General features: G+C 38.1%; 1 protein-coding gene across 1 annotated transcript in view; it reads left to right on the top strand.

Moving 5' to 3' along the window:
* The window catches only part of fstl5 (follistatin-like 5), a 135,378-nt gene that overhangs the window by 88,752 nt on the left and 31,540 nt on the right, over window positions 1-15,086 (top strand). Inside the window, exons 9-10 of the mRNA XM_062425847.1 lie at window positions 13,207-13,368; window positions 13,845-13,979. Coding sequence (XP_062281831.1) covers window positions 13,207-13,368; window positions 13,845-13,979 — 297 coding nt within the window. The remainder of the gene's footprint in view (window positions 1-13,206; window positions 13,369-13,844; window positions 13,980-15,086) is intronic.

The following is a 15,086-nucleotide window of genomic DNA, read 5'->3' on the forward strand; positions in this document are numbered from 1 at the left end:
TAGTCTCTTGTCATTCTTCAAAAGGATTTCTTCAAACAGCCTTTAGAGCCTTTAGATTGTAGAGAAATCCAAACCATTTCGGAAACATCTGTGGCTGTAAGCGATCATTGCTGTTTTTTTGTGTTTTGTTTTGTTCTGTTTTTGTTTTGTTTTTTCTGCACTGCACAGATGGGCAGAAATATGTGTCACTAGAAATATGAATCATTTATGTTTTTAATTTGTATTGTTTAGCTTGAATAATTGCATTGAAATTTGAATTTGAATTGTGAGAGCTGAAAGTGAAAGTATATAAAAAAAATGGTGTTTTCATTGAGGATCAAGTATATTTTCAGAGTAAATCAATTTCATAATTTCAATTCATTCTGTTTTGAGTTTATTCAAATTAATTTCTAAACTAATCATTTCAATTTCAGTTTTTTTAATGCAATTATTCAAGTTGATTCAAATGTACTTTCTAGTTGCACATATTTCTGCCCATATAGACTTTTCATTCACATTGTGTGCTGTGTTGGTACATCTTTTACTTGGATTATCTGTTGAAAGTGGGAGTTTCTGTATTGTTTTCTGATAGCTTGAGTTAAGTACCCCCTTTTTTATTTGCTCCAAATTAAACATAATTGCTGGTACCAATACAAAACAGAAAAAAAAATCAAGGAATGAAGAAAAAAGAGTCAGTCATTTGTTTTGGAAATCAACAATACAGAGTAGAAAAATGGAAATAGACTCAGGGGAAAATAATTTAGGTCGTTATGTATTACATACAGTATGTGTAGTGCATAATGGGCCTTTTCCAAAGGGTTTCTTCACAGTTGTATGACAAAACAGTGTCTCTGAATAGTTGTGGAGGACTCTGCTTATTGATGGAGGCACTAGAAACAAATAGGTAAGTTGTGTGAAGCTTTCATCACCTACCTCACAAAATGGCAAATTATTTGTGGTACACTTTTGGTATATTCTTATCTGCCCATTCAGATGAATAATATCCCACAAAAATGGTGTACTGCTATAAAATGAACTGTGCAGTAACATGACAGAAATGTTAGACAGATAGCTAGATAGAACTTAATTTGTCCTCATCTTACTGCATGTGCATTTGCACGTAGGAGTAGTGACATACAGTGAACATTCATTTTGTCTCATACTCTTCAGGTGAAGCCCATTGCACCAGTTCAGTAATGTGGTTCTTGCTCTGGTGCAATTTCAGGTTTGCTGCAACAGACTTTGACCAATGGACCATTTTTTGGGGTATTTTCCCAATATTAATTTATTACCCTCTTCCGACCCGTGTCCACTCATCCCTTTTTTTGTGGAACTGACAGCGTTCCACTTTTTATTCAACTGAAGGACATGGTGACTGTACCTTCAGTGTGCATCCATATATATGATACCAATTGCCTGTTGAAAAGTTTCATATTCTACTTCTTGCTAATTGGTATGATTGCTATGACGAAGCCACCTTGTGAATGCTAAAGCGAGACAGTATAAAGAGGGTAAAGGTGTAGTGGTTGAGCTTGTGTGAATGAACCTGTTTTCTCCCTAATGAGCTGAAAGTGAATACACCGCAATGTGTCAACGCAGAAAGCTTAACATCTTCATTACATTTGACAGACAGTCACTTCATTATCATGTTTCTAAGAAAAGATTACTTGGAGGCTAATTGCAATGCTATATGGTACTTCTTATGCTCAAAACCTGCTGGTCTTATTAAACTATGTCGTCTATTTATGAAAACAGAGTGAAGCTCTGGTGAGACTGGTAACTTTTGGTCATAATTGATACTGAAACTTTCAGATGACCTTTTTACTGCAGACTATGAATTTCACATTCTTAGTCTGGGTGAAGTCTCTAAGGACCTGCTATAACCCTGCCATGGCTACTGAGATTTTTCTATAAGTCAATTAAGAAAGAGTTGAAAAATAGTGTAATCCTGAGAAACTTGATTCACAATGCTGTCCATCACTCTGCAGCCACGAGAGATACGTATACAGTGTTTTGAGTTTTATTCAATATAACAGATGAAATTTAGGCTGGAAGTACTTTTGAGGGAACATTTTCATTTCCCTGTGAAGCAGGCAGAGAGCAGGGATGTTTTTCTTTTTTAAGCTACAGTATGTGCAGTTCATGGAAGAGCAGAATTTCAGAGACTTCGATCCCCTCTTTTTACACACTAACAGACTTTCTATGGTTTTATACATGAATTTTGTGTATTGTCCATGTGCTTTTATTTACAGGCAGTCACTAAAATATATTTTCAATGCACACCTACCTATAAGATCTTCATTTTGTTGTGATTATTCATCTTCAGTATGTTGTCTCTGATTTTTATTTATAGCCTGTGCTTTGTTGCAGTGACCCCACTTCACCCACAGGAATCAATAAAGTTGCATCTAATTTGTACTGTGGCTGCAAAGTTTGTCCACTCTCCAAGTCACTTTAGCAGAAAACAAATAGTTGTTTGGGGTAGATTAATTAGAGTCTTGGTTGAATTGTCAAATACACCAACCAAGTCTGCTGCTGGAAAAAATAAATTTAGTTTTCCACCCAGGAAAACTGCATGCATTTTGAAAACATAATTTACAATCTAAGTATTCCTGATGGGTAAAATATAAAAAATATGAATTTTAATGTTGTATTTTCTTTGGCCTGGCCGCACTGTCTTTCCAAAGATGCCTTAAATAGTTTACAGTTATTAGTGGATACATAACACATACATCACAGATGCACTTTACATGCACAGTCATTTCATACTGCACTTTACTATACTGTTTCTGAGAATTCTTCAATTATGCCCAATTGAGAACAGCCACCACATTATTGATCATGGAAGGAGCCATCGAGGGTGATATATCTATGTGGTATTGTTGAAATGAACCTAAACCCACACAGACCCATCACCTGCAAGGTTAGGTGTAGGTGGTGGTTTTGGTGTACTGATCTTTGGTTACAAGATTGTTTGAAAAAAACAAAATTGTTTTTGGCAATAAAGAGAAGAGGATTGCTGTCAGTAAACATCTCGAGTCACTCTCTCTAAAAACTAGCGACCAAGTCCGAAACCTTGGCGTGCTAATAGACTCAGATCTGACCTTCAGCAGTCATATCAAATCAATCACCAAAACAGCCTTCTATCAGCTTAAGAACATATCCAGAGTGAAGGGTTTTATGTCTCAAACAGACCAGGAGAAGTTGATTCATGCTTTCATCTCCAGTAGACTAGACTACTGTAACGGTCTTCTGACTGGACTCCCACAAAAAAGCATTAAACATCTGCAGCTCATTCAGAACGCTGCAGCTCGAGTTTTGACCAGAACAAAGAGATCAGAGCACATTACTCCAGTTCTAAAGTCTTTACACTGGCTCCCAGTCAGCTATAGAATACATTTTAAAGTTATGCTACTGGTCTACAAATCACTGAATGGTTTAGGTCCAGAATACATGAATGACATGTTAGTAGAATATAAACCCAGTAGGGTTCTGATATCTACTGACTCAGGTCAGATAGTGGAGCCCAGAGTTCAGACTAAACATGATGAAGCAGCTTTTAGCTGTTATGCTGCACACAACTGGAGCAAACTACCAGCAGAACTGAAATCAGCCCCAACTGTGAATATTTTTAAATCCAGGTTAAAAACACTTGTCTTCTCCTGTGCTTATGATTGAGCTCTTTCAAAGCACTTTAAATTTTAATCTTTCATTTGCACTCTATGTCCTTTTAATGATTTTAAAGCAAATCATTATGTTATGCTGCAATCTTATTTTTAATGCTCTATTATAGTATTTTATTTCTCTCTCTTTCTATGTTTCTGTACTTTGTTTTTATTATTAGTGTGTGTGTGTGTGTGTGTGTGTGGGGGGGGGGGGGGGGGGGGGTGTACGTGTTTACTATGATTGGTTTGTATTTTTATTTCTCAAATTCCATGTTTTTTTTCCAATTTTTTCTGTTGAATGTTTGTTTTATGTAAAGCACATTGAGTTGCCACTGTGTATGAAATGCGCTATATAAATAAAACTGCCTTGCCTTGCCTTGCCTTACAAAACTGACACTTGTGGTCTTGAATCTCGTGTCTCTAGAGTGAAAGGGAGCAGAGCTAGCAGTGGAGCTAAATTGGGCTTACATAGATAAACACAGCAGCAGCTCTGGGACCAGAATCCTTGATCAGGGTTGGACTTTCCTTTTTCCAGAGCAGTGGGGATACTCACAGCATTCAGCTCACAAGGCTGAATGCTGCACTGTTGGAGTTTTTCTCCGGAGAGAACAATATGATTGCCCACGTGTGACCGCATGTTGCTAAGACTAATGCACTAACTGTTGCTTTGCCAAGACACAGGATAGCAGTTTAGAGTATATGGACTTGCAGAGTTGGAATGTGTTGTTGGGGTTCATGAGATTGTGCCACTTTGGGTTGTCATGGTTTTTTTGGGTAACAATGAGGAAACCAGGACAGAAATCATCATGATCCAAACATGAGTGTGTTGTTTCCTTTTTAATGCAGGCATGGCTTGTCTGTTATGAAAACCATCTTAAGCATAATGTAGTTCACAAGTGTACCTGCTACAGACCAGCTTAGACCAATGTTAAATTAATCATAATGTGACCTGCGGCCATAGAGAAGGGCTTTCAAGTGCTCAACACTTGGTGGAGCATTGAATTAAAGCTGTCGGTGCTGCATTCAAGCCATTTACATACGTAAATTAAGAATCAGTTTCTAAAAGGATCATTTTTTACTTATCTCACTCTTGCCAAACATTTAAAGACATGTAAACTGAATTCTTCTTTTTGTATAAATATCTCAATAGTATGGCTAAGTGATTTGAATGAAATTAGACCTCTCAATTCAACACAAATTCCCACAAACAAAATGCAATCAGAAATCCTGTCTTGTCAAATAATTCAAAATCTTGTACTACAATACTACCTTTTAAAATGAATAGATATAATTGATAGATACTTGTAAAGATATTAATATTATCATAACTTTAGTCATTTAAACACTAAATGCTGACACAGTGGATCCCATGGAATAATGAATATTTCATCACATCGTGTACAATGATCATTGTTTTTCATTGCTCTCAATTTTGTTTGCAACGAATCCTCCATGGAATAAATTTCCTCTGTTTTAATTACATTATTTAGATTTTTTGTAATAAATAATAAATCAAATACAAACACACACAAAAAAAGGAAGAAAAAGAACCCAAACCTCGTACACACAAAATATGACACTCTTTTGAGAGGAAAGAAAGAGCATACAAACAACGAATAGCCGTAATCCCTGGAGATCCATTATGCTTGTTAATTTCTGTCCCAGATCTTTGTCGCTCCAGCAGTTTTACTATATTTATTTCTGTTTTAACCTTGAAAAGTTTTTACCATCTGAGCTGTGCACATGCATTGGATTCAGGCCTTGGACAAAACTGTCATCTGTGCTGTTAGTCTCACATCTCCTCGGGAGGCATGGAGCTCAGGTGAGGGAGAAATCGTATCTCAGAAAGGAAGCTTTTCTTCACAGTGTGTGCATATTTCTCAAGATGTGCGTGTGTGTCACTGTTTGTGCACATGTGATAAAGAGGGCAAAGGATTGTGTGTGTGAGTTAGTGTGTTGTTCACAGTTACCTGGTCAGTTCTCACCACTGAATGGCTGTAACCGCCATGTTTTTTAGCAGCAGCCACAAACTCAATTTGATTTGAAGAGTTGTAACAAGTCTGCCAGGCTTAGTTGGAAATCTCCCAGTAGTGTGATGGCCAAGTGTTGTCCTGCCATGGTGTTTGTGTGTTATTGTGTGCATGTGTGTGTCTGCACGCCTGCTCATCTTCTAGAGCACCATGGCCGATGGGAGCCTTGCTGAGTGATTGACAACTGGCTGGGGAGCTTTATGATGGAGCTGTCAGCCCTGCTGTGTCGCATTCTCCTGGCAGTGGCTCTTCTGACACTCTCAGAAATACATCAGAATACAACTTCCCTCACATCTTGCCTGAATCCAGTTTTGAGTAGAAAAATCCCACCGACCGACTCAGTCCTTTCATTTTCACAATGGTCCAGGAAAAGGAAATGGGGTTTTGCACGCAGGAATTGAGTTCTTACATGCACACTGCTGCAGTATGTAAGTTAGGTATTTTCAAAAGGCAGAATGCACACCTTTTCCATTTAGTCATGAAATGGAGAGTGTCACGGTTCCTTTGTGTCCTTTTATTAGACATTCGGATATCTGGAGAAAGATGCAGATTTAATGAGTGTGAACACATTTATTGATGTCTTCAAGCAAAACACTGGATCCTATAAAAGCTTTCTGAAATTCTTTAAAAAATGTAATGATTTAATTGTATTTCTTAGTTATTATTAATGTCATTAGGAGTTGCTAAAAAAATAGGCATATTTCAAACTTTCTGTAAAACCATCACTCACGGCAGGACGACGTGTCAGGAAAGTAACAGCTGATAAATACCAGGTGTGTAAGCTCAGTTACTCTGTTGACTATGTCTCCAGTATAAATAGTTTATAAGATTGACACATGTCAACCTCCAGTGCTCTCAACATCAGATAAACAACTTCCTTTGAAGCTGTTAGAGTACTGTTCAAGGAGGTTTAATACGTCTCACTAAGAATTAGGATCTTATTTGTTATTATTTTTATAATCTTCATTATTATTGTAATTTTGTCTACAGATAGATACTTTGTTAATGATATAGTTATACATTTAAACTTGTTAATTGGTTTCAAAGCTTCTTAAAAACTGTTTAAATGAATAGATAGATAGATACATACATACATGCAGAGATGCAGAGGTTTAGAGTTAGATATGTGTTGAGTTTTAGTCTTATAGCTTAAGCTGTTATCCAAAGCTAGATGGTACATTTAATTGCTGTTGTTCCCTGACACTTCTGACTGCTCCTGATGGTTATTTTAATGTAAAAGTGAAAGCTTGAAAAACAAATATATGTTCTAAATATCAGCGGATCTCCTGGTGTCATCATATTAATATCAATTATGTATTAGGCAGTATTTATGTGTATTTATAATTATATTTGTTTTAGTTTAATAGTCTACTGCATTAATTTTGTTCATGTAAAAAACACGTTCTGTGTTAATTGATGTCAGTAGCAAACAGTGTTTATCCTACACTGATAATAAGTATCCCAATTCTTCTGATAATATCTGCAGAATTAGTTTTTTACTTAATTACATACATAAAGTACATCTTTCAGTTTTTGCTGCTGATTAAATAGATTTCACCATCAGTTTGCCACATTTTCATTCTTTCATGCTACTTTAGGGTGACGTTTAATCATTTACGTGCTTTAATGACATCTGTCAGCGACTAGTTGGATTTGCACTGAGCTTTAATAGACTACAGCGCAGTATGTACTTTCTCTGCCACGTTCACAGGCACATGGGGAATTTACTGACATGAGATTTTTCTCAAATAATGGGCCTTTAACTAAGGAATGACCTTTATTGAGCTCTATGGGAAACAAGTGGGAATTGCAGCAACATTGATAAAACTTGTCCCCTCCCACACAAGTCTCTGACACAGCCCTCCAAACCCTCTTATCCCCTTGAGTAACCACGGTGACCTGTAACTGACAGACAGCAGTCACATTTTAACAATAGAGGTGGGTAAGCTAGATATTCAGAGCAGATTACCTGACAGAATAATATATGAAATAATACAATACAAACTGTGCTAGTAGTTATGGAAGGCAGGAATCTGTGAGGTCACATTTTGTCACTATAAAAATACAATCTTTTGAACATTTTAACACTAATCTGTTTACAACAAAGTCAAATTTTCAAAGGTGACAAATGTCCTGAATGAGTGGGTAGAAGGGGAATATTTTGTTTTGCCCAAATTGATCAATAGCAATGACTCATCCATTGATACAAAAGCTGTGGTTGTTTGGAGCAATGTTGTTTGTTTTAAGAGTTCTTACTTCTGTAAGTTAACTTAAAACAACCTTTACAGCTGTGTCCATCTTTTCCATTATTTTTGCCATTTTTCTGCCCCTATTTTTCATGGATCTCACTCTGTAGCTGACTAAAAAGATGATGCCCCCATTCCTTATCCCTCTCCTTCCTTTTGCTCTGCTCTGTCATTTGTTTCTCTAACTGTGGGAAACAGAAACCCATTGGCCCGACCACAGACCTGCCTGAATTGTTGAATAGCTCCAAAATGTAAGTTGAGATTCAGAAGTCAGGATCCAAAAGCTACGCACCCAAAAACCCAAACTTTTGAGACATAACACATCAGATACCACCCTGCTCACTAAATATTTCCATACTAATATTACAACAATATTCTTATGTTTACTAACATAGTTATGTCATTATTCTGTGTTGAACTAGGGTGAATACTGTACCTGTTCTTAGAGGGTTGAGGAAACTAGGCTGTGTTATTAAAGTTTTGGCAGGCGGTGGGGCCCTCCCATCACAGATGTTAGGTTGAATTAGGTCCATGAAGCCTACAGAGGGCTTAACTGCAACTTCTGCTGAGCCTGAGCCAACTTCTAAACCCATTCTCAGCACTGATTAGACCTGCTCCGTTATTACACCCCTACACACTGCACCCACACTTTTACTGTAACCTGTGTGACTCCTGTAGTGGTGTTACCAACTCTAATTGGATCATAGACCGAGATCCTCATCAGAAAGTGCCAACCAGTTCCATCTTCTTAAATCACACAAGCAATTTACCCAAAAAGGTGTATGAGATGAGATGTGAGCTGTATTTCATCTCAGTCATTTTCTCTCTGTAGCCTCAAAAGATTTCTCTATACACTGATATTATACTCCCTAAAAAAAGCCCAACCTGATCATAAGATGTTTTCTAATCCCCTTTGTGGTATCTGTTTCTGGATACAGACTTTGAAGATTAAAAAAAAAAATGCATTTAGGAAGTTAAAGCATATTTAGAATAATTCAAATCACATAAAATATAAGCAAAGTAAATTAATGAATATCAAATAAAGAAATATGTAAAGGTGGTTATTAAACCTGGCATATATTTGTAAAATAATTAATATTAACTGATGGATTAGTGTATTAAACCATCACCAAACATCTGGGAAGCAGCTGTTAGAGTTACATCCTGATAATGTTTGTGTTTTCCCTCACATGATTCATCAATATTCTCCACAACAGAGTAAAACTGATGAATGCAAATTGACATGTATGTCCTTGAACTTAAGATGACCCCACTTATTTTATGTGGAAAAACATCTTCTTGGATTTGGCAGTGACTGTGCTGTGTGTGGGTGTCGAGGCTTTTGCTCCGTGAAGTGAAGTGCCTGTCCCTGACTAACCAACCTGAATGTAACCATTACTGACTGCTGTGGCACAAATAGGTTTTTTTGTTTGTTTTTTGTTGTTGTTGTTTTTTTCTCAAACAATGAGGCTTGTTGTTACATCTTTAGTTTTAATTCTGGCACACTAATTAATGAGATTGCCTGAGAAGTTTTGTTATTGAAGTGCTCAAGGGAAGCTGGTCGATTCATACTGTAATTGCATTATACGGCAGTTGATTAATAGGTTGTTATGTTTGTAAGCCGGCAACAAAGGTACATAGCGTGTGTGCTATGACTCCAAAATCTTGGCCCACCACCACCACACACATCCTGACATTCAATGTATATTTTTTATAATACTTTTTTTTTTTTTTCCTATGTACTATGTATTATCTTTTTTATGCACTTTCTTCAGCATTTCATCTGATGTACAGTATGTAATGCCATCTCCATGTAATGTAGCCGCATAAAAAACACAGTAATAATAATGATAATAACACATACATACATACAATACAATACACGGATAATTTGTTCCAAACACAGCATTTCTTGCCCTCTTATAACAGGCAGTCTAGTATCCTGGTTTAGATTTGTATGTAAATTGTTCTCCTCCACATCCAGCAAATCTGTCATTTATTTACCTCGACATTTTAGGATAAACTCGGTTTGGTTTTTAACTGCATGGATTTTACTGGATGTACAGAAATTCACAGAGGTTTTAGGCACTTTAGATGTTTAGATTTTATCCATAATGCAATACCATCACAGAATCATAAGATCTGTCCCAAATTCATTCAGAAGAGCGAGGTGTCCCTCAACAGATTATATGGCCCCTATAGAGCCCTGATCTGAAATTACATGAAGAGACAGAAGAAACTTTAACCGCCTAAATCAACAGAACAAGTGTGGCAAGTTTTCCAAGATGACCTTGAAAGAATATGTGCTACTACTTCACATACATTGTAACGTATGTTGAGGACTCACCTGTGAGCATGGTAGAAAATATATATTAGAAATCTGGACATGGTGTTTACCTGCCACGGTATCTCAATGTTTATAAGAGTCCTCCAGCTAGTATCCATGTTTCTCCAAACCAAGATAAGATTTTTCTCCAGCAAAGATATAATATTTATTCTACATGCACAAGACATGACCAGGATATTTCAAAAACCTCATCAAAACTAGGGTTTGTAGCATGCATATAAACACACTCAATGATATGGAACAATAAACAGAATATTTAACTAAATTAAACTGAGTCAGAATCAAAATTGCTTTGGGAACTTCTTAATAATAATGTGCTCAGTCACGTTTTATGAAGGCAACAGAATATCTTTTTTTCTGTGAGAATGCAGAACATACAAATTACAACATTTGTGTGTTGCTCTTAAAGTATATTACTATTGAAATATTTACAGCATTCAGGCAGACTGATGGATAGATGCTGCTGTGCATTGGTATCATATTTAAATAGTCTTTATTCACAGAGCAATTTCAACAAACAAGCCCATCACAAAGTGGTTTTGCTGTAAACACATTAAAAAAAAAACATATAATAGAACCAGAGAAAGAACATGAGCTGCACCTTTTAAAAAATGAAACCAGAGCTTTTATATGCTTGTATGAACATGTGTGAGGATATTAAATGTGAATAATAATCTTCACTTGGAAGATTGTACAAAATAATTGTCACCGTGGGTTCTTTTCAGTCACCCTTGTTACTGCTGCGGGACACTGTCGTAACTGAAGCGAGTAACCTGGGTGCCATAAGAGTCTTTGGTGGCCGACTGTGTGGATGGCGTGTTGGCAGTCAGGTTGACTTGAGCTCCAAAGCCCTGGAGTGCCTTGGTTACCAGATGGCCGTGGCATCAATCTTTAGTCCTCCACTCACCTGGCTGAGTAAAGACTTCCTCTAACCGAGCGCCCACAGGAAATGGTCTCTGCAGCACGTCTGCCTTCTCTGTTTCTGCCAAGTCTCTCACTTCCATCCTGCACTCGTGTCTCTGAAGTCTGCTTCAGTAAAAGAGGACACTGATTTGGGCCACAGAGGCTATGAGGGAATGTTCAAAACAAGATGGGAAGATAGAGAGTTTTGATGTCCCTAGATAGATAGATAGATGGACAGAAACTTGCAAGGTGATTAACAAGAAGATGGTATAAAGCTACATAAAGCTCACATAGACAGTAAAGCTCAACCTCAGCAACCTAATAACACACTGCAGGTAGCGAGGGGGAGGGAGAGGGAGCACCACACCTGATAGTCAATTTCACTCTGCCATCGCTGGGAGGATTTGAATAGCAGCTTGGCCTGGGGGGACAAAAGACTTCCTGTCTGTTGACCAGGACCACGACAGCAGTCTGCCACTGAACATACTCCTCTGCCTAGTGAACGTGGTGTGCAGAGGGTGTCAAGTATTGTGCACAATGTGCAAAAAGTTTTTTTTAGGGTCCTTCTGTCTACCACTGACATAAGGGAATCCAGCTCTGTACCACTCACAGTGCCAGTTCTCCTCACCTCCTCACTCCTTCTCACTTAAACCACTGCCAGGTTGACATCCTTATATGTGACAAGCTGTTGTTGAATGAATCATGCTGCTTTTAATGCCCCCCCCCCTGTAAACACTTCATTATCACCGGCCAAGTTTCAGTCACCATCTCTGTGGGGCAGTCCCCGAAAGGTTTTATCATTGTTAAGCTGTTCTTAGAGGGCATTTTTCTTTTCAAAGATTATTCAAATTCATTCTTTTGATATTGTCCATGTTGTGTGGAGCAAGACTAACAAATTAGCCCCTGGGCGTAGAGCAAAACTTGTGGCATATCCTCAGCCAATGCATAAATACATATTATTAATGTATTTGTGTGTTTTACTGATTTATGTTGATTTATGGTTCTTGGAAGTACAGTATTCAGGATCGTTTTTGTTTATTTTTGCTTCAGGGTTAAGAAGTGAAACTCCAGCATGACAGTGGCACAATGTGCAGAAAAGTGTGAAGTCAGCTTTTTGGAACAGTTTGCCAGAGAGAGCGACATTTAGTCTGTGCCTTTTCTTTCTCAACACATTTTGTTTTCTCTTCTTCTATACTCTCATCTCCTTGCTGACAAAAGGTTACATAAAATCAATGGCTCCCAAGCCAAATCGATAATGTCCGAACAGAGGTTCTCTCTCTTATTTATCTATCTGATTTGTTTGGCTTCACAGAGCATGTTAACCTTATCTAAAAGCAATGCTGAAAATATACTTGATCCTATTGATATTGTATGCTAATGCCAGACCAAAAGTTCACAGGACCTGGCTTCTTCTCTAAAACTTCTCATTCGATAAGGTTGCCTCAGTCTTCCCTGTGGACTTATAATGTTGGCAAGGACATTATAAGCCTGGTTTACTGGACACTGATTGAAAATATACTTGCCCTCAACATTTAATCTTGGTACAACGCCCTCACTACCAAACACAAAACAAAACTCTTGCATAACTAATCAGGCCAGCAAAGTAATTGGTTCAGCCCAAACTCCCCTATCTGAGGTGTACACCTGGTCAGTAATCAGGAATGCCAGTCTGATTAAGCAGGACCCTCGTCACCCCCTCCAACAGTCCTTCCAGTTGTTCCTTCTCAGGTCAACGCTACAAAGTCCCACTGGCCCAGAAAAACATCCACAAAATATATTTTATTCCCTCTGTGATCATCACCCTGAATACATTAAAATAGACACTGAACTATTTAACACAGTTGTTGTCAGTTGTAGTGTGTTTGTCCTATTCTAAGTGCATGTGTGTGCAAATTAGAGTGTACATTTGCCCGTGTTTTAAAAGTTGCATTATTTGTATTTTGATGAGTCTTATCAAAGAAGAATTTTGGTTGCTTTGGTTCATTTTTTCAGTTCTCCATCTCAACAGTCTTCTCCTCCTTTTTACCATATTTCAGTTCCTCCTGTCATTCGAGTGTACCCTGAGAGCCAAGCCAGGGAGCCGGGCGTCACTGCCAGCCTGCGCTGCCATGCTGAGGGAATCCCCAGCCCCCAGCTGGCCTGGCTGAAGAACGGCATGGACATCACAACCAAGCTGTCCAAACAGCTCACCCTGCAAGGTACAGAGGAGTCAGAGATTACTGCATTTACACTTATCAGTTTTTTCTGATATGAATTTTCTTTCTCATGTTTGTTTACTCCTGATTATGTTTCCATGCTGTTGAATTACTGTATTGTACTGTACTGTTAAAGATAACTGGCAGTGAAGCAGACATTTAAAGTTTGTTACAGTACATGCAATAATCAGTACAGTAAAATGCTTTTTAGTTTTTACACACAAAACTCGGCAAACCAGAAACTGTTCTAGTGCTCACAGAAACGTAGCATGTGGCAGACTTGTGCCGTATTCTTACTTTGAACTCCTACCTTCTTGAATTCTGCCTGAAACAAACTTCCCTGCCTTTTTCCTCTCATATTAGAGAACTGTTATATAACAGAGTAATGTTAGCTGAGGATGGTAGCACGGAAGTCACCTTTTATCTGTTTCTGGAAGGCAAACTGTCTTTGTGTCTATTCCCTCTGTTGTTCCTCCAAGCTAATGGAAGCGAGGTGCACATCAGCAACGTGCACTTTGAGGACACCGGCGCCTATACCTGCATTGCTAAAAACGAGGCTGGTGTGGACGAGGACATCTCTTCGCTATTTGTGGAAGACTCTGCACGCAAAACTTGTATGTATAAGTCATGATTTCTGTCTCTGCTTTTATTCAAGAGATGATGGACCCATGCAAATGGAGCTCTTAATAATTTAACCTGTCAGTTCTTAATAGTTTATATCCTGTGATGCAATGATAGAGCCTCTGTAAGGGAAGTAATAGTGATACTATCTATATTCTCCTTGTCTCCTGGTTTGGAAGCAGAACCTAATATTCATGCCCCCCCCCCTTTTGTCTGTGTGCATTTTTGTTGGATAAATTACTTAAAATGATTTTGTTATCAAAATTGTTGTTAATTTTGTCTTGATTGATTTAGTAACTAAAACTGAACTAATGCCATGTTGCTTCTAGATGATGTTCAGTGCAACAATTAATTGGGAGAATATTCATTGATTAAGGTGGTATTTGGTATTCATAGACACTGGTCAATAACTAAACATTAAACATCAGGGTTGTAATGCAAGTAACCTTCTTATTCAAACTTGAAAGCATTTTTCAACACAAACAATCTCCTCTTGTACCTTCCCAGAAATAGAGTCTTCAGTAATTAACTTCGACCTTTTCAGAAATGTCAGAATCTGTCTTTGGGGCTCAAGACCAGTTGTTACTGTATTGTACTTTCTTGTGGATAATTAGGCTCCCCAAACAGCACATGCAGGAACTTTGCAGTCTCGTCACACATCCCCCTTGCACTGTCCCACACCTCTGCCAGACCTGACATGTTTAGATGTAATCCCAGCGGTACGGCACTTACTCCACCCAGCCTGTCACGCATCAGAGGATCATACTTGGTGAGGTCAGAAGTCACTTGTGTGCTTGAAGCTTTTGAAGCTCTAACGTGGACCAAAATGGTGCTAGGAGTTGGATATTGTAGAGCCTTTTTAGAGTGAGCAACCCCACAGGATGGCAGTTCAAAAGGATGTCAGCAGACAGGCAGACGTGGCTGTACTACATTACGAAAAGGAAAGAAAGAAAGAAAAGACTTTACTACACTGTCGTCTGGCCTGAATATCAGACTAACTGCATACTTGACCCAATCTAGTTTTACTATAAAACTGCCAGTTTACATTCAGAAACGTGTTAAATAAGAAAATGGGAGCTGACTATATTCCCTGGATTGGC

This window comes from Scomber scombrus, chromosome 9, assembly GCF_963691925.1.
Source record: "Scomber scombrus chromosome 9, fScoSco1.1, whole genome shotgun sequence".
NCBI classification, from domain to species: Eukaryota; Metazoa; Chordata; class Actinopteri; order Scombriformes; family Scombridae; genus Scomber; species Scomber scombrus.